Source organism: Danio rerio, chromosome 3 (assembly GCF_052040795.2).
Source record: "Danio rerio strain M-AB ecotype USA chromosome 3, GRCz13ab, whole genome shotgun sequence".
In the NCBI taxonomy this organism is placed as follows: domain Eukaryota; kingdom Metazoa; phylum Chordata; class Actinopteri; order Cypriniformes; family Danionidae; genus Danio; species Danio rerio.
Genome location: NC_141023.1, coordinates 60,274,365 through 60,296,067, shown reverse-complemented (window position 1 = coordinate 60,296,067; position 21,703 = coordinate 60,274,365). Strand labels below are relative to the sequence as shown.

Sequence of the window (21,703 nt, the reverse complement as noted above, 5' to 3'; positions counted from 1 at the left end):
ACCAGACCATCTCTGATCTGGAGGCCCAGGTTCATTCTTTAAGGAAGGAGGTGTTGGCGGCTCACAGTCAGAGGAAACAGCAGCTGATGGAGTTGGGTGTTCTGCGGGAGGAGGAACGACAGCGGTCTGCTCAAGATCACCAAGCCGCCCTGGACCGCCTGCGTGCCGAGATGGAGCAGGTTCGGCAAGACCTGGAGAAAACCCACAAAGCTGAACGAGAGCTGGCACAGGAGAAGGTTAGTGTGAAATTCAGACCAAGTGTCTTTTTGGCATTTTAGGTTGTGGTTTAGGTCACGCAAATCACATCATGTGACAAATGAGTGACCTGAAATACAGGCCTACTTAGTGCATAGGAAGCTTCATTATATAAAGGTTTAACAACAACCCATAGTTGTCATAACCATAGATCTCAACCCAGGCTCATTATTGATACATAGTCATATATGCATTTCTGGAAAGCACGAAATACGTCCCAGGAGGTATGTATTTTTGCAGTTTTTGTTTTTGTGAATCCCCCAGAGGCCGCTGTGTATGCTTTTTCAGATCTCAAATGTCTCTCTCGAGTGCCATTCGCACCTGCTGCTTTTACATAAATCCATCAGAGACCGTTGTCCACTGACTGCCCGAACGACTGACCAATCCCCACCCACCCCCTTCCCTAAACCCAACCGATAGTGTTTTCAAAAGGAGCGATTGACCCGATCCCCCCCTTCCCTAAACTCAATCGAAAGTGTTTTCAAAAGCAGCGATTGACCCGATCACCCCCTTCCCTAAACTCAATCGAAAGTGTTTTCAAAAGCAGCGATTGACCCGATCACCCCCTTCCCTAAACTCAATCGAAAGTGTTTTCAAAAGCAGCGATTGACCCGATCACCCCCTTCCCTAAACACAGTCAAAAGTTTTTTCAAAACCAGCAAATGACCCGATCACTCTCTTCCCTAAACTCAGTCGAAAGAGTTTTCAAAAGCAGCGATTGACCCGATCACCCCCTTCCCTAAACTCAATCGAACGTGTTTTCAAAAGCAGCGATTGACCCGATCACCCCTTCCCTAAACTCAATCGAAAGTATTTTCAAAAGCAGTGATTGACCCGATCACCCTTTCCCTAAACCCAACCGATAGTGTTTTCAAAAGCAGCGATTGACCCAATCACCCCCTTCCCTAAACTCAATCAAAAGTATTTTAAAAAGCAGCGATTGACCCGATCACCCCCTTCCCTAAACTCAATCGAACGTGTTTTCAAAAGCAGCGATTGACCCGATCACCCCTTCCCTAAACTCAATCGAAAGTATTTTCAAAAGCAGTGATTGACCCGATCACCCTTTCCCTAAACCCAACCGATAGTGTTTTCAAAAGCAGCGATTGACCCAATCACCCCCTTCCCTAAACTCAATCAAAAGTATTTTAAAAAGCAGCGATTGACCCGATTACCCCTTCCCTAAAACTCAATCGAAAGTGTTTTCAAAAGCAGCGATTGACCCGATCACCCCTTCCCTAAACTCAATCGATAGTGTTTTCAAAAGCAATCCAGAAAAAGAAAAGCCCTTGTGGCTGCCTGATTATTACCATGTTTTCAGATCTTACCACCTTCCTACCATGTTATTTACTTGTTTTTTTTATTTTTTTGCCTTTTGTTTTACCTGCTTTCTTCGCTGGCCGTTCTTCTCTGGACTCTCACCCTGTTGTTGTGGTCAACTCCTCTCTGCATCTCAAGTTCACCGACGTACATGGCGAGCTACTGGGCTACCTGGTAAGGGCGGAAATGCCGTCCACATGGAGGGAAGTGGTTAGCTAGTAATGCGAAAAGAAACAGAAGCCGTCTGCAGTGTCATACCGCGCTCTTAGTGTCCGTTTTAAAGACTAAATGCAGCCATTCGTAGCTCTGGCTACATAATTCGCGCTCTCCAGAAATGTATACAGGGTTACGTTTTCACAATGAGCCTGTGTTGCTAGATCTACACATCAATAGCACCTTTTGTCTGTTTGAGTGGAAGTTAAAGAGAGAGTTCGCCCAAAAAACGAATCTCTATCATACTTTATTTGCTTTTTTTTACTCTTGTTTTTACTCTTGCCTTCCCAATATCTGGGAAAATGTGTTTCAATTTGTGGGCATCAGAGAGCAGCTATGAATCTAATCTAACCTGTGTGGTGCTTACAGTATCCTCAAAGGAATTTGCACATGTTCATTGATGGCCTGCATTAGCTTGAACTCCCACACTGAGTGAAGAGATCACGTTAGCATTTAATCACATACATTAGCCTCTCTGTGCTCCGGCTCTGTCAAGGTTGAGCAAGCAGACTTGGGCGACTATACCGGAAACCTTGCATCCTTTCTGTTTTTAAAGCTCTTCATTCCAGCTGCAGAAACGAGGGCTTGAAAGCGTCTGTAATCCAGCCCAGGATGGCCAGGAACCGACTAAAGGTGGTATTGATCAGAGGGTAATCCTGATTAGGCCCATCAAAGCGATTAGTTTTCATTAAACACATGCACCGCTGCCGACTGCTCCCTCCCCCAGGACATCTGCGGCACATTAACGTACCATTTGGCCTCTTCATAAATCCTGAGCCTCCATTTTGAAACCATATGTGAGTACACTGCTGCACATAAATCCCATCTGAAGAGAATTCTGCCTCGCTTTTTCCCCCCTTCTCAAACTGACACGTAAGGCTTGTTTACAAAATCAGTCTCTGTTTCTGCCACCCCTCATCTGATACTCATCCTGACCCGCGGCTGAAAACCTCCTCTGAAGAGACTTCAAAAATGTCTGTCTCTGAAGCTGATTGACACACTTGAAACTTGAGCTGCCAAAGTTAATGTATTATCATGTTTTAACAGTAACACTTAACAGATTCATCGTTTGACTCGTTAACTTGAAAGTAAGTACCACTTCAGCCCACTTTTCAAGAGTTACATCAGTTTCAAAAGAATAACGTCAATTAAAAAGTGGAAAATGCCAAAACAAAAAGTCTAAAAACTAGGTAATAAATTCATCTATAAATGTAAACATAATATGGGCTTGTTGAATGCTTGATTCTGACTGCCTGGTGAACATAAGATATGCAGATATGCTTAGGGGTATGCATAACTGAAGTTTTTCCAGGCAGGTCTTGATTTGTATATATCTGTAATTTTTTATACACTTGCAGAAATAAAGGTACAGGAGCTGTCACTGGGGCGGTACCATTTCAAAAGGTACATATTTGTGCCTGAAAGGTCCATAATGGTACCTCAAAGTTACTTTTTAGATACATTTGGGTACTAATATGCACCTTTTAGGAACCACTGTGGACTATTCGGGTTCAAATATGTATCTTTTAAAAAGGTGCTGTCTTAATTGAATTAAGTAATCATTTAAGTAAACTTTTTTAATAACAAGTCTTTTTTGCTAATATATTAAAGTATTCCTTCTACTGAGTCACATTTACCTAATCCATTTATGTTTGCAATCAGTGGTAATCTGGAACTGGTGTGTGTGTGAGATGCGTGATGGGATTTGTAGTCAAGTTCCAGTGCTTCCCACACATGGAGTTTACTTGGGCGGGCCACCAGGTATATTAAAGGCCCCCCAAGTATATTTAGTGACACTTTTTTTGTAATATCATCATCCTTTTACACTTTTTTGTATCCGCCCACTATAATCAAACATCCGCGTTAGATTACATAGTGGAAAATCTTCTGTCATTTACTCGTTTTTTACTGCATGAGAACTGTCAAAACTCTCACAGGGAGTCTCACGTGCTCTGGTTAGTGAGCACAAATAGTGAGCACAAATCCCAGAATATTCCAGCAATTATCTTTTGCTTTCGCTTTCTTGCTTTCTAAAGTTGTCTTTAATTGTATGCAGACAGTCGCGAGAGTGAAATAATAAATGCTTCATCTAAACGACTTCGAAAAACTTTACTAAATACCCAAAAGAAAAGAAAAAATACTAGGGAAGATGAAATTTAAATTGGCTTCAAAATATCTGTACAGAATTAGGAATGGGTAATCAACTCATTTGCCTTCTTTAAATTACCTACACATTTTATTCTTGTAATTATTATTATTATTTGAGATATTGTCTGTATTCCTTTTTTATCTGTGATTTATTTTTCATTTGCAGTATATTTTATTATTTGATGATATCTATATGTTACATATATTATACATCTAAACTGCTTTGGCAATACTGTACAAAATGTCATGCCAGTGAAGCAACCTGAACTTGAATGAGAGAAGTCAGTGGATGCACATGGCTCCTGAATAGCATAAGAGTATGAGAAATAGTGGATTTATTTTTTTATTTAGAATTCTTTTTAAACTTTAACTCATTAAAAAACAACAACTTCATAACAGTTTATTAAAAAATAAAAAATATTATTAAAAATTGTTTGCCACATATAGTTAACTATTTATGTGATGTGGGTAGAAGGTTCAATCTGGCTACCACAGGAAGTATATTTAAAGTCTGTGGGAAGCACTGAGTTCAGTGGCAGATGTGTAGTAGCGTGAATGATAGTGAGTGTTTTCTAGTGATGTGCAAGGGTTAGATAAGAAGTTCCCAAACGTTTCAACTCGCGACCCCCAAAAATAACAATGTCTGTGACTTGCAACACCCAATACCCTCTGCAGTGGTTATACATATACAAACACCAATAGGCCCAAATCTATTCTTTGTTTAATTTTGGAAAACGCCACTCTGAGACCTTCATGTTCAGTTGTTGCCTGCATTTATTTTAAATGTACGTGAGTGCCGTAAAGGTGTCTGAAATTTTACCGTGGTGCCAAAAAATCAATCTGCCGCAACCTTAAGCTATTACTGTGTCTTTAATATAATGTTATCTTCCCAGGAGTCGCAATGTAATGGGGAAAAAATCAATCGAAATGCTGATGGCTTTTATATGCATGTTGTTGTTGTTTTTGTAAAGTAACTATTGAATACTATTTCTTCTGTAGATTATGAATAAAATACAATCATTAAAATATAGTTTAATAAAAGGAATGTGATTTTTGGAAATCACCAAGCGACCCATCCTCCCAGATCTGTCATGGAACTGGACTTCAAATTCCATCATGCACCTCACACACACACCAGTTCCAGTACTCTCCATGATTGCACACACAAAGCTGGAATTGAATTATTGACTGATTACATGGACTATATATTCACCTCACACACACACACACATTGCTGAGTCTTGTTGTATGTTTAGCTGTATCCTTGCGAAGTGTTTTCTTTGTTTTCTAGTCAAACTGTGTTAATTTGATTTTTGGAAATCACCAAGCAACCCATCTTCGTTGTCCCGTGGCCCCCTGGGCGTTCCCGACCCCCACTTTGGGAACCACTGGGTTAAATGGCTGGCGATTGAGACACAAAGGAACTAGAAATCCACAAGACTAGGTTTAAGTCAATCAGCTTCTACACAGTGTTAATGCAATCATGTTTTGAGTTCATTTAACTTGTTTCTCTTTGAATTAAAGTAATCTTTAATTTAAACTTGAGTTAAAGCAACTCACTCCATTTCTTTTATTTGACTGACTTTGTACAGTGTAGTAAGAGTGTTTGTTTGTAATATAAAAAGTGGTGTGACAGTCTCAATCATCAGTACCTCCATTATGTAGAAAATAAGTCAATGCAAGTGAGAGGTGAAACATCTTTTGTGCCTCATGAGATGCAGGAAGTCAAACAGGTTTGATACATGAGGGTGATTTTTGGGAGCACTGTCCCCTCAAGGCGTCTCACGCTGCAGACGAGTCATAAAGAGACACACCTCAAATGGATAAATATCATACTCTTACTGTACATGTAGAAATGGAGAGTACTGTTGAGATTACTAATACAGACATTGATCAATCTGGCGTTAACACGGGTCTGTGAGAGTGACCAGGCGAAGTTAAAGGAGGCTAACTGTGATCCACAACATCAAACTCATTCCTCCAGAGTAAAGCTGATCCATCCTCGGCGGATTAACAAAACATCTGACTCACACACGCGCATTCTTTTCTTTTTGCCAGTGTTTCATAGCTTGCCATTGCTATTCAGTACATGAGTCATCTGTGGTGTTTGCTAATTCAAGCATCTCTATCACCGTTTCTCATATTTAGGCTTACGAATTTGAACAAACGTCAAACGCCAAGTACTTATCTATGCTGCATAAATCATTCAGCAGCATTTGGCTTACCGACAGTGTTCATTATGCGATCAGGCTTTCAGTTTTCATATAGTGGACAATCAAATTGGATTTACATTTATTCTATTTACACACGCTTCTATCCAAAAAAGCACTTAAAAATAACCAGATAGCAGCAATATATGGATGCCATGACACGTCTAGTTTAGTTTAGCAATTATTATAAGTATTTTAGTTGTTACTAGCTGTGAATTAGATTTAGGTGCAAATTTTGAATATTGCAGCCTGGGCAGATTGCTGTAGAACTACAAATCTGTCATGGAACTGGACTTCAAATCCCATCATGCACCTCAAACCCACATACACACCAGTTTCAGTTCCAGTTCTCTCCCTGATTGCACACACACTGCTGGAAACGAATCATAGACTGATTACATGGACTATACGTTCACCTCTCACACACACTCATTGCTGAGTCTTGTTACCTGTAACTGCAAAGTGTTTTCATTTTGTTCTAGTCTTACCGTGCCTTCAGGTGCTTTTCTTGTTTCTTTGTTTGTCCTGTTTGCCACCTGCACCAACCTCTACCTGTGACCACGACTACACTATTGCATTATCCTTATGGTTCTGTTTGCTCCTGTTTGACCATTGCCTGCCAGATTAAGCTGTTAATAAACTGCGTTTGGACCCTCACCTCTGTTGTCAACCGACTCCTAGTGTTACAAATTAAATTCATCTTTATTTCTATAAAAAAGATATGGAAGGATTAAATGGACAGACAAATATGCAGTTTAAAATGAAAACGTATTAGTGTGGACATGGCCTCAGTTAATGGGCATTTTCAAAATGTGTGCTCATCTGACAAAGCTGTAGAGTCCTTGTGTAGGAAAGTGTCTGGTGTAGGGTTGGCACGATACTGGAATTTGGTTCTGAAATGTTGGAAACATCCATTTCCTGCAAATATCTGACCGATGTTAAGCATGTTCTTAAACAGTGCTTATTTGCTATTGTCTTCTCATGCTCAACAGAAATGACTGTGATTGGCTGTGGAGGTCATTAGTTCAACAAACTCACCACTGTTTACTGAGTGTAAACACAGATACAGGGGACACCTCGATCAGCTGATTTGTCTTTAAGCTGACATACAAGCAATCCGCTGATAAATTGCACCTTTAAAATGCTCCAGTGTCAGTGTATCTGTGTTTACACTTAGTAAACAGTGGTGTGTTCAGTGATCTAAAGACCTTCACCTTCCATCATGCACCTCACACACACACCAGTTCCAGTACTCTCCATGATTGCACACACAAAGCTGGAATTGAATCATAGACTGATTACATGGACTATATATTTACCTCTCACACACACACACACATTGCTGAGTCTTGTTGTATGTTTAGCTGTAACCTTGCGAAGTGTTTTCTTTGTTTTCTAGTCAAACTTTGTTAATTTGATTTTTGGAAATCACCAAGCGACCCATCTTTGTTGTCCCGTGGCCCCTGGGCGTTCTCGACCCCCACTTTGGGAACCACTGGGTTAAATGGCTGGCGATCGTGACACTAGGGAACTAGAAATCCACAAGACTAGGTTTAAGTCATTCAGCTTCTAGGTTTAAGTCATTCAGGGTTGTCACGATACTGGAATTTGGTTCTGAAATGTTAGAAACATCCATTTCCTGCAAACATCTGAGCGATGTTGAGCACGTTCTTAAACAGTGCTTATTTGCTATTGTCTTCTCATGCTCAACAGAAATGACTGTGATTGGCTGTGGAGGTCATTAGTTCAACAAACTCACCATTGTTTACTGAGTGTAAACACAGATACAGGGACACCTTGATCAGCTGATTTGTCTTTAAGCTGACATACAAGCAATCCGCTGATAAATTGCACCTTTAAAATGCTCCAGTGTCAGTGTATCTGCGTTTAAACTTAGTAAACAGTGGTATGTTCAGTGATCTAAATCACAGCCGATCACTGTCATTTCTGTGATTCAGCGGTGTTTAAAAACATGCTCAACAGTGCTTAAATGTTCATGGGAAATGGACGTTTCAAAAATGTCAGTATCGATTGGTATTAAATTCCAATATCATAACAAAACTAGTCTGGTGAAAAGTTTAGTATACTTAAAAATCAAATCCTATGTTTATACCTGTTTTCAATTTAAATAGTGGCGTTGTTGTAGCTGGCAAATCTGCGGACTGACCTCCCAATCACCCTGCTGCTCTATTGTCTTGAAAGCTGAAGGACAGCGTAAATGAACGCATTATTACATAACTAACCCACAAACAACCGTGCTGCTCACAGACTTTGTTTATGAGTCTTATTCCTACTTGGAGAAAGCAATCTAAGTTTGTTTTATGTTGTTGTTTATGGAGACATTATTCTACCCCCCGGCCTCTGATGTGCATAGTTGATTTTTCCGACCCAGATTTGTCTTTCTTGTGCAAACAGTTTCCAGATTGTGACTCCAACACTGGCACCTGGTAGAATGGTTATTGAAGTGTCTTTATGTGAAGTGGTTTATGCCTGTGGGCATTCACACAGTACACCTAAGCATCCTAGCATTGTGGACATGAGAAAGTATCCCTTAACTGATATTCTCTTAGGAGATTATAAAGCCTGGTTTCTTCATAGTTTATGATTGTAGAAACATTGAGATAAATGATATTGGTTTCACAACTTGTTAATCGGAATGCTTTAATGAGAGCTAATGATTTCATTTTAGCGTTTAGCCTGCCATGTTATCTCTTCGCAACTGAGTCAGAGCTTCTTCTTCTTTTTTTATATGTTTCTGAAGGAAAAGTTGAGCTATTTTTATTTGGAAGTTTTGAGGCTTTTAGATTGGTAGTGACTTGGCATGTTTCTTAGCTTGAAATTTGCTATTCTTTTGATGGTGAGAGAAACGCTGTCCTCGGCAGTCAGCCGCTCCTGAAATGGCCAGCCGGAGTTTGAAGACAGATCCCAGAGAAAAAGGAAAGAGAAATCCATTAAATCCATGAATGGGTTTCCATGAAAGACAGAGGCTTTTTTGAAGGGGAGCTTGTGGAATAAAATAATAAGAAACAGAATATCACAAGCGATAAGATCATGTGTTAGATTGTTCCGACGTCAGACGCTTATTGAAAAGAAAAGAAGATAAAAGTGCATTTATTCCAGTCTCTGTTAACAACAGAGGTTTATCTGGCCATGGCCAGTTTGTGTGTGTGTTCGTGTGTGTGTGTGCAGCCACCAGTACCCAATCTCCATCCACCACAGAGAACCCTGGGAGCCTTGTTCCTCCAGATAAACCTGCCTTCTCTGTGCAGCTCACAGCCAGTGCCTCTGATGCTCAGATGTTCTTTGTACTTTGTTCTTCTTTAGCTTTGGAGTAACGGCTATACAAATCACGGCTTCCTGTCCTGAATTTCACTGGATTTGGGCCTTTTCATGTATGTTCTTTTGCTGGAATACTGCAGATTCCACAACCAAATATGCCGACCATTTAAAAAAGGATGTTTATTTAATCAATTCTTTCACTGGCTTGTGATAGTGTCAATTTTAACATTCTAATTTACAAAGTAAAGTTGGATTGTAATGAAACTGAATTGAAAAAAGTGCATTATTAACTCACTACATACCGTTTATGTTGATGTAAAGCACAGTATTATATTTACTAGGGGTGTCACGATTTCAATTTTTATTCGAAATCGATCTAAATTTTTGCTCAATTTCGATTATCGAATCAAAAAATAGAATCGTCGATGCTGCCACGCCCCCATGTCACGTCAGCTTGGCTTGCCAAGTGGGAAACAAACAGGCTTGTTGAAGTGCTTGTTAAACTGCAGAAGCAGGAGACCCGTCGACAGAACTTAAGCCCTCTCCTCTTTCAATGAAGTCGCCGGTGTGTAAGCATTCTGGATTTCCAGTGAGTTATGTTGACAACGTTCGTGTTGTCGACAAAAAAAACACAGTTTTGCAAGCTCTGCTATGTACGTATTACGTACGGTTCGTCCGATAGACAACACCGGCATCGCGATCCTCCACCCGCCCCCTTTGCAAATCCGCTCGCGAAAAGTACACACTCCGGCCCTGTTTACACTTTCTTTGTTTTTAAATGGCATTTTAGAACGACAACGATTTGACATCCACAGTGGCGTGTAGCATTTCTGAGCAGCCCTCTTTCCTCTCTACCTCTGAAAATGCACATCACGTGACCACACAGACACAGACGCACACACAGCCATGCGCTCGAGAGAGCAGGTCCAGGCAGTCAGAGGACTGCTTCAATCTTTCACTCACAAGTACTTAGTCATTTTAGCGAACACCTCAGATACTGTTGGCTGGTTCCTGTTGGTTGTGTGTCTTTTTTACAGACGCTATTATAACGACACAGATCACTGCCTATTCACGAGTCCCGCAGAAAAAGTGATTGACAGGTGGTAATTATGTGTGTATCTTGCCTTTATTCATTTACTGAATAATTTGTTTATGGGTAAAACGAAGACCATGCAGGTAAGGTAGTTTAAATGGTAGGCAACAAATAATTAATTGGTCATTAATTAATTAATTATTCATAATCGAAAATCGAATCGAATTGTGCCTTTAGAATCGAAAATGTAATTGAATCGAGGATTTGGAGGATCGTGACACCCTTAATATTTACTGATGCCTAACTTCATCAGGTTTCTTAAAATATGTCAATTTGTTTGTGTTTAGGGATGCAACGATTATAGTTTTTGGTTGTACGATTATAGTCTGAGAAAATATGTCCCGTTATCACAAGAAAATACATTTTATAACATAACTGAGTGAGCAAAAGATACACGAAGCGCTCACCGGCCCTGCACACACTGCGTGACATGAATCTGTTAACGGTATAACTGTGCTGTTCTCACGGGTGCTGTCTGATATTGTACTGATGCTTTTGACATATACTGTACCTTATTATATGCATACGTCATGTTAATAGCAATAGTAATAGCTATTGTAGTAGTAGTAATGGTAGTAGCTCTCCCTGTCATCCCAAGCCAGAAGGCACTGACTGAGTGATTGACAGCTGATATCAACCAATCATTTGCGTTCAGTGCTAGAGCAGTGGTGGGCTATAAGAAGAGCGCGAAGGCGGGGCAAGCATTACGGACTTGGCTTTGTTTACTGCAGCAAGTTGACATGACAACTGTTTTACACCATTCCTGAGCGCTGCGTTTCGCGTTTCAAGTGCAGACAAAGAGCTTAGAGATGCATTCTGTGTGAATGTCTCCCGAATCCGCGCACGTGGTGAACATTTTGCAGTAAAAACTGGTCGCACACAACAATTTTAAGCACTGGCAGAAATGCTCCCAAATATATTTTGAGGTCCCATAGATAAAATTTCGTGCGCATATGCGATCAAAATGGTCGCAATTTCGAGCCCTGCATAGGATAAGAAAACTCCGCTGTGAATAATAATGAGAAACCGACCCGTCATCTTTGCACTTGCAGTTTTAAGCTACGTCGCCGATTTTGATCCTGCCCCAAAAATCATTTTAAAGAGTCACGAAACACCAAAACACATTTTTTGAGCTGTTGACAGTCGTATATGTGTCCCACACTGCTAAAAACACTATTAGGACACCTATATTTCACAAAAAAAGTGTAAATTGGTTGTTTTTGCGTTATTTCAAGCAAATTCGTACTTCCGGTTTGAAACGAATTTTTGAAGCTGCGTCACGGTCATGACATAATAGCGTTGTATTCCAGCGTGCAGACTGGATGTCTGTGCCAGAGTGAGTCTTATTACGTCTTACAGTGTGCTGCATTAATGCATGAGTAAGGCTTGGTTCAAACCAATCAGCGCACTCTATTGTGCAATTTCATTAATATTCATTACTGTCACAGTGTTTAGACGACAAAGACGCCACGTTGTATTGGCAAAACAAGCGTGAAGTGTTGCTTTTATAGTTTGCTGCAGTTAAGTTTTGTTTTCATTTTCTCTCTGTGAGAGCTCAGAGTCACGTGTGGATTAACAGTGTACGCGACGCTCGACAACAATAACTTATGTGTCTAAGGAGGATTATTGTTTACCTGAGAGCTGTTCTCATCTGCAAACGCTGAGATCCAGATTCGCTTGTAGTCTCCTTTAAATAAAGACGCGGCTCTAGTTGCTGTGGATTGTCCTGTCTCTACAGATTTGGTAAGTGAGCGACCAGTGCTCTTTGTTTATTCAGTTTGTTCGTATCGAACAAACTATTGCACCGAGTGTAAACATGTTAGCACTACAACCAAACTTTAACCTCGTGTAGGATTTTTACCGCATTTTGTGACCGGAATAACACACATGCGGCTTTCTGACACTACCTGTCGTGTGCATCTAAGTTTCCGGGAAATGCTGAGTTTTTTTTTCTCTCATTCGCCGTGCGGTATCAAACATTGCATGAAAAATACACGCTTAGAGCAGTTCCTCAAATCAAATATTTCGTTTGTTGCGAGGGACATGCATGAATTCTCTGAATGAAAGACAGTTAAAGTCCACCATTTAATATTTTGGCAAATAATTCGACTACAGATGCCCATGTAAACACAGTCGCGTGCCCAAATAGACACTCCCACACCGTGCCTCTTTTATTCCTCTGACACTCCCCCCTAAACAGAGCTGGACACGCCCACTTTTCTGACTTTTTCCAAAGTAGAGGTGTGAAAACACCCTGCTGAAACAAGGGGGTTTCATGGCCCTTTAAACCCGGAAGATGAAATTAGCTGACAAAAGCTCAAAATTATCCAGTTTTTCCCATAATTACAGCCAACAGGTGCTAACATTGTCTTAAGTGATGCTCAACACACACAAATCTGTTCAAATCTCCGAAAAAGTATTCAAGGGTTTCGTGAACCTTTGAGATTCTTTTAACATTCCCATCTGAAGTAAAATAGCGCATGAAACTTGTTTAAATAGTATCATGAGTTTGTTCGTTCTAGAGAGGGGCAGTTTTCAACAAAAGGAAAAGTAGTGTGTGTATCGAATCCCTGTTGAAAGAGCAGCCTTTCATTGGACTCATCTTTTTGGGCTTTATTCTTCTTATCCATTCCCTCATAGCCACCAGCTCAGCCCACTTGTTAACAACATCAGGATGTGGGGATGGATGTGTACAGGTATTTAAAGGAGCATGCTACTGCTAAAGGGGTAGAATAGTTTGCAGACAGTTGTCTTGATTAATTAGGGCAGGGGTCACCGACATTGTGCCAGCGGGCACCAGGTAGCCCGCGAGGATCACATGAGTTGCCCATGGGCCTGTTATAAAATTAGCTTACCATAGCACCACATACCAACCAGTAAGCTGCATCTAATATTTTTTGTAGCTATTCTTTTTAAATCACACTTGCATTGGTTGATATTAATCTGTTTCCAATTATTGTTGAAAACTATTGTGAGAAATCATTAACATGATCAGTGTCTTCACATAGATGAATATCATTAATTATTAATTGTCAGGGTTCTGCCACTCTGGTCATGTAAATTCTTGTTTTGGTGGCAGAATCCGGATACTAGTCATGTCTAATCCTGTCCTGCTGTGCTCAGCTCAAGTTTTCTTGGGTCGAGCACTTGTTTCTGTCATTGTGTTTGTCTCCGTGTGTGCGCGCGCCTTCGTGGGTGTGCGCAGAGTGTGCGCGCTCCCGCTTGATGCGGCCGCGCGGGCTCTGCGTCCCTGCGACGCGCGCACACGCTCTTGTACTCGTGTTTGTGTTTTCGTCTGTCTGCAGCGTGGTGTTTCATTCCCAGCATCTCGGTCTTGTTGGTTTCGGTTTTGGTCGGCGCTGGGATGAAGCATGCACGCTGCGTGTGTGAGCGCATGGTGAGTGTTTTCATTCATCGTGTGCTCGTGTCTTGCGTCTGTTGTCAAAGCACGTGGCTATATGTTTACATTGTGGTCGTGTGCTTCAGTGTTGTGCTTGTCTTGTCATGAACATGCAGTTAATGAGTTCTCTCATTGGCTGCATGTTCTTGTCCTGTTTTGTGTGAGCGCATGGCTTGTGTTGTCTCTCTGTGTCATGCGCTCTCCCGTCTATTGTCTTGTCCCACCCACCTTGTTATCCTGTTTGTAATTATTATTTTCACCTGTCAGCCTGTCTGTTCATTGGTTTGTCTTTCCTATTTATTCTCCTAGTGTGCTCTGTTCTGTGCTGGTCCGTTGTTGATTGTTTCCTTTCCCTGTTGTATGAGATCTGCTGAATCCGGTTCTACAACAGTGGTTTAAAGTAGTGTTTCTTGCCTAGTTCTAGACCAAGTCTAGTTTAGTGTATAATATAATGTCGTGTTTTTCCCCACATGGGGAGATTAGAGTTTTGTTTTTGTTTTATTTTTCAATAAATCTTTCATTTCCTGCATTTGGGTCCTCGCCTCCTCTCCATCCACCCCCATACGTGACATTAATAACATATAATTAAAAGTAAATTGAGCAAATTTGTTATTAGGAAGTGTGTATCAAACTGGTGGCCCTTCACATTAAACGATACCCAAGAATTAGCTCTCAGTTTCCAAAAGGTTGGTGACCCCTGAATTAGGAGATGACAGTTGGTCATATAAAACACTTCTGTCAGGATTTTCAAAAACATATTGTAATAAATTATGAATTAAAATGATTGATGCAGTGAGTTTTGCTAAATGTATGCTTGCTGAGAATTGAAATGAATCATGCAACTTGATTTATTAAGGTTTTTGGTAGTCAGTTTGCTGATTTTTGCACAATTATTTAACACCCCAGTTAAGCAAACTTACCCATTTTGAATCTGTGTTGTCACAGACACTTGATTATCACCTTCAGATTGGCTTGTTTGCAAATAGATTCACACTGCTTTATGTTGTGTTGTACATTGTTTGAAATAAGCTGCTTCACATTATCTGTGAGTTACTCATAAACGTTATACTCCCATCTGCTAATATATTCTCTTAAGTAACGTGTCATGATGTTTAACCTAATTCCCTAAGCACTTTACTACTTTTTGTGTAAACAGTGATTTCCTGATGATGTCATGTTTGGAAAAACATCAGAGAAATTGGTCATTTTAGGACCGAATGAGCAATAAGACAAACTGTAGCTTTAGGCACTAAACTGGATGTGGCTGGTTCTCTCTTACCTTTTCTGTTTTCCCCAAAGCCAATGGCTCAAGGGATTGCCCTGATAAAAGGTACCAGCCTAACCTACCGTGACGCACTGGAGCTGTCAGACCCAGTACCATAGATCTGACATAAGAGTAGACCTGTGGCACCTCACTGAAACTTTTGCCCAAACCTAGCAGTTAGCATCTATCTATCTATCTATCTATCTATCTATCTATCTATCTATCTATCTATCTATCTATCTATCTATCTATCTATCTATCTATCTATCTATCTATCTATCTATCTATCTATCTATCTATCTATCTATCTGTCTGTCTGTCTGTCTGTCTGTCTGTCTGTCTGTCTGTCTGTCTGTCTGTCTGTCTGTCTGTCTGTCTGTCTGTCTGTCTGTCTGTCTGTCTATCTATCTGTCTGTCTGTCTGTCTGTCTGTCTGTCTATCAGTCTATCTGTCTGTCTTTCTATCTATCTATCTATCTATCTATCTATCTATCTATCTATCTATCTATCTATCTATCTATCTATCTATCTATCTATCTATCTATCTATCTATCTATCTATCTATCTATCTATCTATCTATCTATCTATCATCTGTCTGTTTTTCTGTCTGTCTGTCTGTCTGTCTGTCTGTCTATCTATCTATATAATCTGCCTATCTATCTATATAATCTGCCTATCTATCTATCTATCTATCTATCTATCTATCTATCTATCTATCTATCTATCTATCTATCTATCTATCTATCTATCTATCTATCTATCTATCTATCTATCTATCTATCTATCTATCTATCTATCTGTCTGTCTGTCTGTCTGTCTGTCTGTCTGTCTGTCTGTCTGTCTATCTATCTATCTATCTATCTATCTATCTATCTATCTATCTATCTATCTATCTATCTATCTATCTATCTATCTATCTATCTATCTATCTAATCTGCCTATCTATCTATCTATCTATCTATCTATCTATCTATCTATCTATCTATCTATCTATCTATCTATCTATCTATCTATCTATCTATCTATCTATCTATCTATCTTTCAAGTAGTAATTATGTATTACAAATGTAAACAATAACAGTACCAAATGAAATTTGATGTACAACCCTAAATCAGAAAAAGATTGGCACAGTATGGGAAACTCAAATAAAAAAAGAAAGTAGGGATTTTCAAATGTACTTTGACTTGTATTTCATTGCAGAAAATGTGAAAACAAAATGTTTCCTGTATTGTCTTGTCAACTTCATTCCATTTGTAAATATGCATCCTTTCCTGTCATTCAGACATGCAACACATTCCAAACAAAGTTTGGACAGGAGCAATTTAGGGCTAGTAATCAGATAACTTGGTTATATAATGATGTGATTTGAAACAGGTGATGTCAACAGGTGATTGTAATTATGATTTGGTACAAAAGCAGCATCCAAGAAAGGTCTCGTCCTTTAGGAGAAAAGCTGGGCTAAGGATCGCCAGGTTGCCATGCCACAAATACTGGAGAAAATTATTGAAATGTGTAAAAACAATGTTCCTCAAAGAAATATAGAAAGGTATTTAGATATTTTAACAAAATTAAAATAATCAAGGATTCTGAAGAAATTTCTGTGCATAAAGGACAAAAGCGCAAGCCAAACAACCGTAATCTCTGATCCCTCAGCCGCCACTGCATCAAGAATCGTCATTCATCTATAAGCGATATCACCACATGGGCTCAGGACTACTTTGGCAATCCTTTGTGAAGTACCACAATATGTAATTATATCCACAAATGCCAGTTAAAAGTGTACTGTGCAAAAAGAAAGCCCTATATTAACAGTGTCCAAAAGCATCATCAATGGGATTTAGCATCAGATGTTCTCAAGAAGTTCTCCGGACCAAAAGAAGAAAAGGATCACCCAGACTGTTATCAGCAACAAGTCCAAAAGCCAGGTCATGGTATGGGATCGTCTCAATGGTCACTTGCACTTCTATGATGGCACCAATAATTCTAAAAAGTACATAGAGATTTTGGAGCACAATATGCTGCCTTCAAGAAGACATCTTTTACAGGGACGCATACTCAAACAAGACATTCTGCACACATTAAAGAGTCCTGGCTGCGGTGGAAGAGGATACAGGTTTTTGACTGGCCTGCCTGCAGTCCTGACCTGTCTCCAATAGAGAGTTTGTGGTGCATTTTAAAGTGCAAAATGCGACAACAAATACCATCTACTGTTCCCCATCTTTAGACTTGTTTCCTGGAAGAATGGGACAAAATGACACATGAAACACTTCTTTTAAGTATTGTGAAAAGGAATGGCAATGTTACAAAGTGGTAAATGCTTTTTTTTTTTTTTTCATGTGCCGCCAAAACCAAAATTGGAATACGTGTTTATCTAAAAAACTAAAAAGACAACAACAATTATGAGGTGCACATTAAATAATGTTTGTTGTACTGTCTGCAATGAAATACAAGTCAAAGTAAATTTTTTAATTACTACTTTATTTGTTTGTTGTTTGTTTATTTGTTTAATTATTAATTGGATTAATTATCACAATTATCAGAAAAGGTGTTAATCATTTTATTAATCTTTATGATTTAATCTTCTAAATGTAATTTATCCTTGGAATTAAATAAGAAAATTTCACTTTTACTATCACTTGTAGTCATATTGTGAAGTGTGTGTGTGTGTGTGTGTGTGTGTGTGTGTGTGTGTGTGTGTGTGTGTGTGTGTGTGTGTGTGTGTGTGTGTGTGTGTGTGTGTGTGTGTGTGTGTGTGTGTGTGTGTGTGTGTGTGTGTGTGTGTGTGTGTGTGTGTTTCATAACGGTTTTATGAAGAGGAATGGACAATATAGTCTCTATTGTGAATTGGTTATGTTATAAAAATATATATATATATATATATATATATATATATATATATATATATATATATATATATATATATATATATATATATATATATATATATATATATATATATGTATTCACACAAATGGTAATTGTGTGCTGCCAGTGCATCTGTGCTTCCAGCATGCATGAAATCTCCATGGTAACAAGGTGTGCAGCACACAACTCATGCGGTTATTTTTGTTTCCTCAATGACAAAGAACAAGAGAAGAGCAGAAGAGAGAGGGAAAAGGATTGTGAAAGAGATATAGTTTTTTTGTGCTGTTCCTCTGCAGGGTAACAGGAGGAAAAGCAAAGAGCCATGTGTGGTGAAAGCAACCAACTTTACACTAGTTGAAGGGAAAATAAATACATATGAAGTGCATTTGTATATGATCCAGGAGGAATCCCCTGCCTTCTGTTTACGCATTTTGTCCACCTTATCTGAGAGTCTATTGCTGCTATTATTACAGAGATGTGATGTGGTATTATTAAGTGATGTATTTAAGGTCTCTTTTCTACAAAGACTGCCTACAAAAAATATTAAATAATACCACAAAAATATTTTCAAATAAATATATTTTCATATAAATACAAAGAACAAATGTGTAGCGAAGGTAATAATTTGTTTTACTGACCGGTAGTGGCACAATCCAGTGACTAGGACTCACTAGGTTATTATATTAAAGAGCCCCTATTATGGGTTTTTGAAAATGAGCTTCCATGAAGTGTGTAAAACAGCACTAAGTGAATGAAAACATCCAGCTGAGGTTTAAATCTAAAAGTGCACCATGTTTAAAACTATTGATTCTTTAGCAAAATAGTTGACTCAGAGTCAAATAAATGAATCGAGTTGGGTTCGGATCTTTTATTTGCTGACATCAATGTCGATATGGTACATCACCAAATATGTAGTTGCAGATCCGGTAAAATCTGAACGTGCTTTCTATTTACTGATAAATAGTTGTACTATTACATTTTTTTTTCTAATTACATGAAGGTAGGTAGGTTTACCTACCTTTATGTAATTAGTCTTCTTTAAACTTGGCACTGCTGACTAACTAGTAACAACTTGGGGTGTGGATACAGCTACATATGGGGTTTAAGATCCTGAAACAACCCGGCTTGTTGAATCTTGACCCTGGAGTAGTTCTTGCAAAGTGAAAGGGGCAGAGGATCCTGTCTGGGTTGTATAGACAGAGGTAACCTGCTTTGAACTTGGCACAGGAGTCAACTGACTTGTAACAACTTATGGCAGTGATACAGACACGTATGGGGTTGAAGATTCATAAACAACCAGGCTTGTTGAACCTTTACCCTGGAGTAATCTTTGCAGGAAAGAAAGAAAGAAAGAAAGAACAAAATAAAAAGAGAAAGAAAGAAAGAAATTTGTCCAGTAAATTAAAGAAAAAGAAAGGAAAAAGAAACAATGAACAAAATAAAAAGAGAAAGAAAGAATAGAAAAAAAGAAAGAGAAAGAAAGAAAGAAAGAAAGAAAGAAAGAAAGAAATTTGTCCAGTAAATGAAAGAAACAGACAGAAAAAAGAAAAACAGAAAGAATGAATGAAATAAAAAAGAAAGGAAGAATAGAAAAAAGAGACAGAAAGAAAGAAATTTGTCCAGTAAATGAAAATAAGAAAGAAAAAACAAAGAAAGAAAAAAAGAAAGAAAGAAAGAAAGAAAGAAAGAAAGAAAGAAAGAAAGAAAGAAAGAAAGAAATTTGTCCAGTAAATTAAAGAAAAAGAAAGGAGAAAGAAAGAATGAACGAAATAAAAAGAGAAAGAAAGAATAGAAAAAAAGAAAGAGAAAAAAAGAAAGAAAGAAAGAAAGAAAGAAAGAAAGAAAGAAAGAAAGAAAGAAAGAAAGAAAGAAAGAAAGAAAGAAATTTGTCCAGTAAAAGAAAGAAAGAAAGAAATTTGTCCAGTCAATGAAAAAAGAAAGAAAGAAAGAAAGAAAGAAATTTGTCCAGTAAATTAAAGAAAAAGAAAGGAAAAAGAAAGAACGAAATAAAAAGAGAAAGAAAGAATAGAAAAAAAGAAAGAAAGAAACTTGTCCAGTAAAAGAAAGAAAGAAAGAAATGTGTCCAGTCAATGAAAAAAGAAAGAAAGAAAGAAAGAAAGAAAGAAAGAAAGAAAGAAAGAAAGAAAGAAAGAAAGAAAGAAAGAAAGAAAGAAATTTATCCGGTAAATTAAAGAAAAAGAAAGGAAAAAGAAAGAAAGAATGAACGAAATAAAAAGAGAAAGAAAGAATAGAAAAAAAGAAAGAAAGAAATTTGTCCAGTAAAAGAAAGAAAGAAAGAAATGTGTCCAGTCAATGAAAAAAGAAAGAAAGAAAGAAAGAAAGAAAGAAAGAAAGAAAGAAAGAAAGAAAGAAAGAAAGAAAGAAAGAAATTTATCCAGTAAATTAAAGAAAAAGAAAGGAAAAAGAAAGAAAGAATGAACGAAATAAAAAGAGAAAGAAAGAATAGAAAAAAAGAAAGAGAAAGAAAGAAAGAAATTTGTCCAGTAAAAGAAAGAAAGAAAGAAATGTGTCCAGTCAATGAAAAAAGAAAGAAAGAAAGAAAGAAAGAAATTTATCCAGTAAATTAAATAAAAAGAAAGGAAAAAGAAAGAAAGAATGAACGAAATAAAAAGAGAAAGAAAGAAAGAGAAAGAAAGAAAGAAATTTGTCCAGTAAAAGAAAGAAAGAAAGAAATTTGTCCAGTCAATGAAAAAAAGGAAGAAAGAAAGAAAGAAAGAAAGAAAGAAAGAAAGAAAGAAAGAAAGAAAGAAAGAAAGAAAGAAAGAAAGAAAGAAATTTGTCCAGTCAATGAAAAAAAGGAAGAAAGAAAGAAAGAAAGTAAGAAAGAAAGAAAGAAAGAAAGAAAGAAAGAAAGAAAGAAAGAAAGAAAGAAAGAAAGAAAGAAAGAAATTTGTCCATTAAATGAAAGAAAAATAAATGAATAAATAAATAAATAAATTTGTCTGGTAAATCAAAACTTTAAAGTCTTTGTACCCTACTGAAGTGGTCGTGGAGTTGAAACGGTTAAGAAGCACTGCCAAATATGTTAATATGCTTTTTTTTGTTGTTGTTGTTGGTTTGTTTAGTACAAAATGAGTGACATTGTTCCCACGAAGCTTTAATTGTATATTTTGTGACAAGCAAGCGACAACACAGCTTTGTGTAGTTTCCAAACCTGGTCAAGATTACTGCACATACACATTACATAACGAAATGTACCTGTTGACTAAAAAGGATGAGGCATTTGTACAAGATTTCCATTGAGTGGTGACAGGAGGGATTAGAGTGAATCGGGCCCTGAAAACATGGCTGCTGTTGCTGTCTCGGAGAACGCAGTAAACACACGCTCACTTCAAAGACACATCAATACACCCTGCTCCCCCACGGCGCCTGTCAGCTGTCATTCTGCCCAAAGTTTGGATGCTGCCTCTTTTTAACTTTATTTATTTTTGTTAATGTGTCACCACCATTTTTAGTCTCTGTTTAACATTACGATTCATATTTTTGCTCTCTCCTTTTTTTTTTTCTCTCCCCTGACGGAAGATGGTGGTGTTTTGGGGATGTTGTTGTCATTGTTTGTCTCCACTTTTTTTTGTGCCTGCAAACTTATTAATTTCTGTCAACTGTTTCTCTGCCATTTGGAGATACACCAAAT

The 21,703-nt window shown here is 38.2% G+C and overlaps 1 protein-coding gene across 8 annotated transcripts in view; it reads left to right on the top strand.

Annotated features, from left to right (window-relative positions):
- The window catches only part of cep112 (centrosomal protein 112), a 349,706-nt gene that overhangs the window by 224,601 nt on the left and 103,402 nt on the right, over positions 1-21,703 (top strand). For all 8 annotated transcript variants that reach the window (XR_015479978.1, XR_015479979.1, XR_015479977.1 and 5 more), the window contains one exon: positions 6-236. Coding sequence is in view for 4 of the 8 variants with exons in the window: in NM_001327791.1 (NP_001314720.1) it covers positions 6-236 (231 nt within the window). In the remaining 4 variants the exon portion in view is untranslated. The remainder of the gene's footprint in view (positions 1-5; positions 237-21,703) is intronic.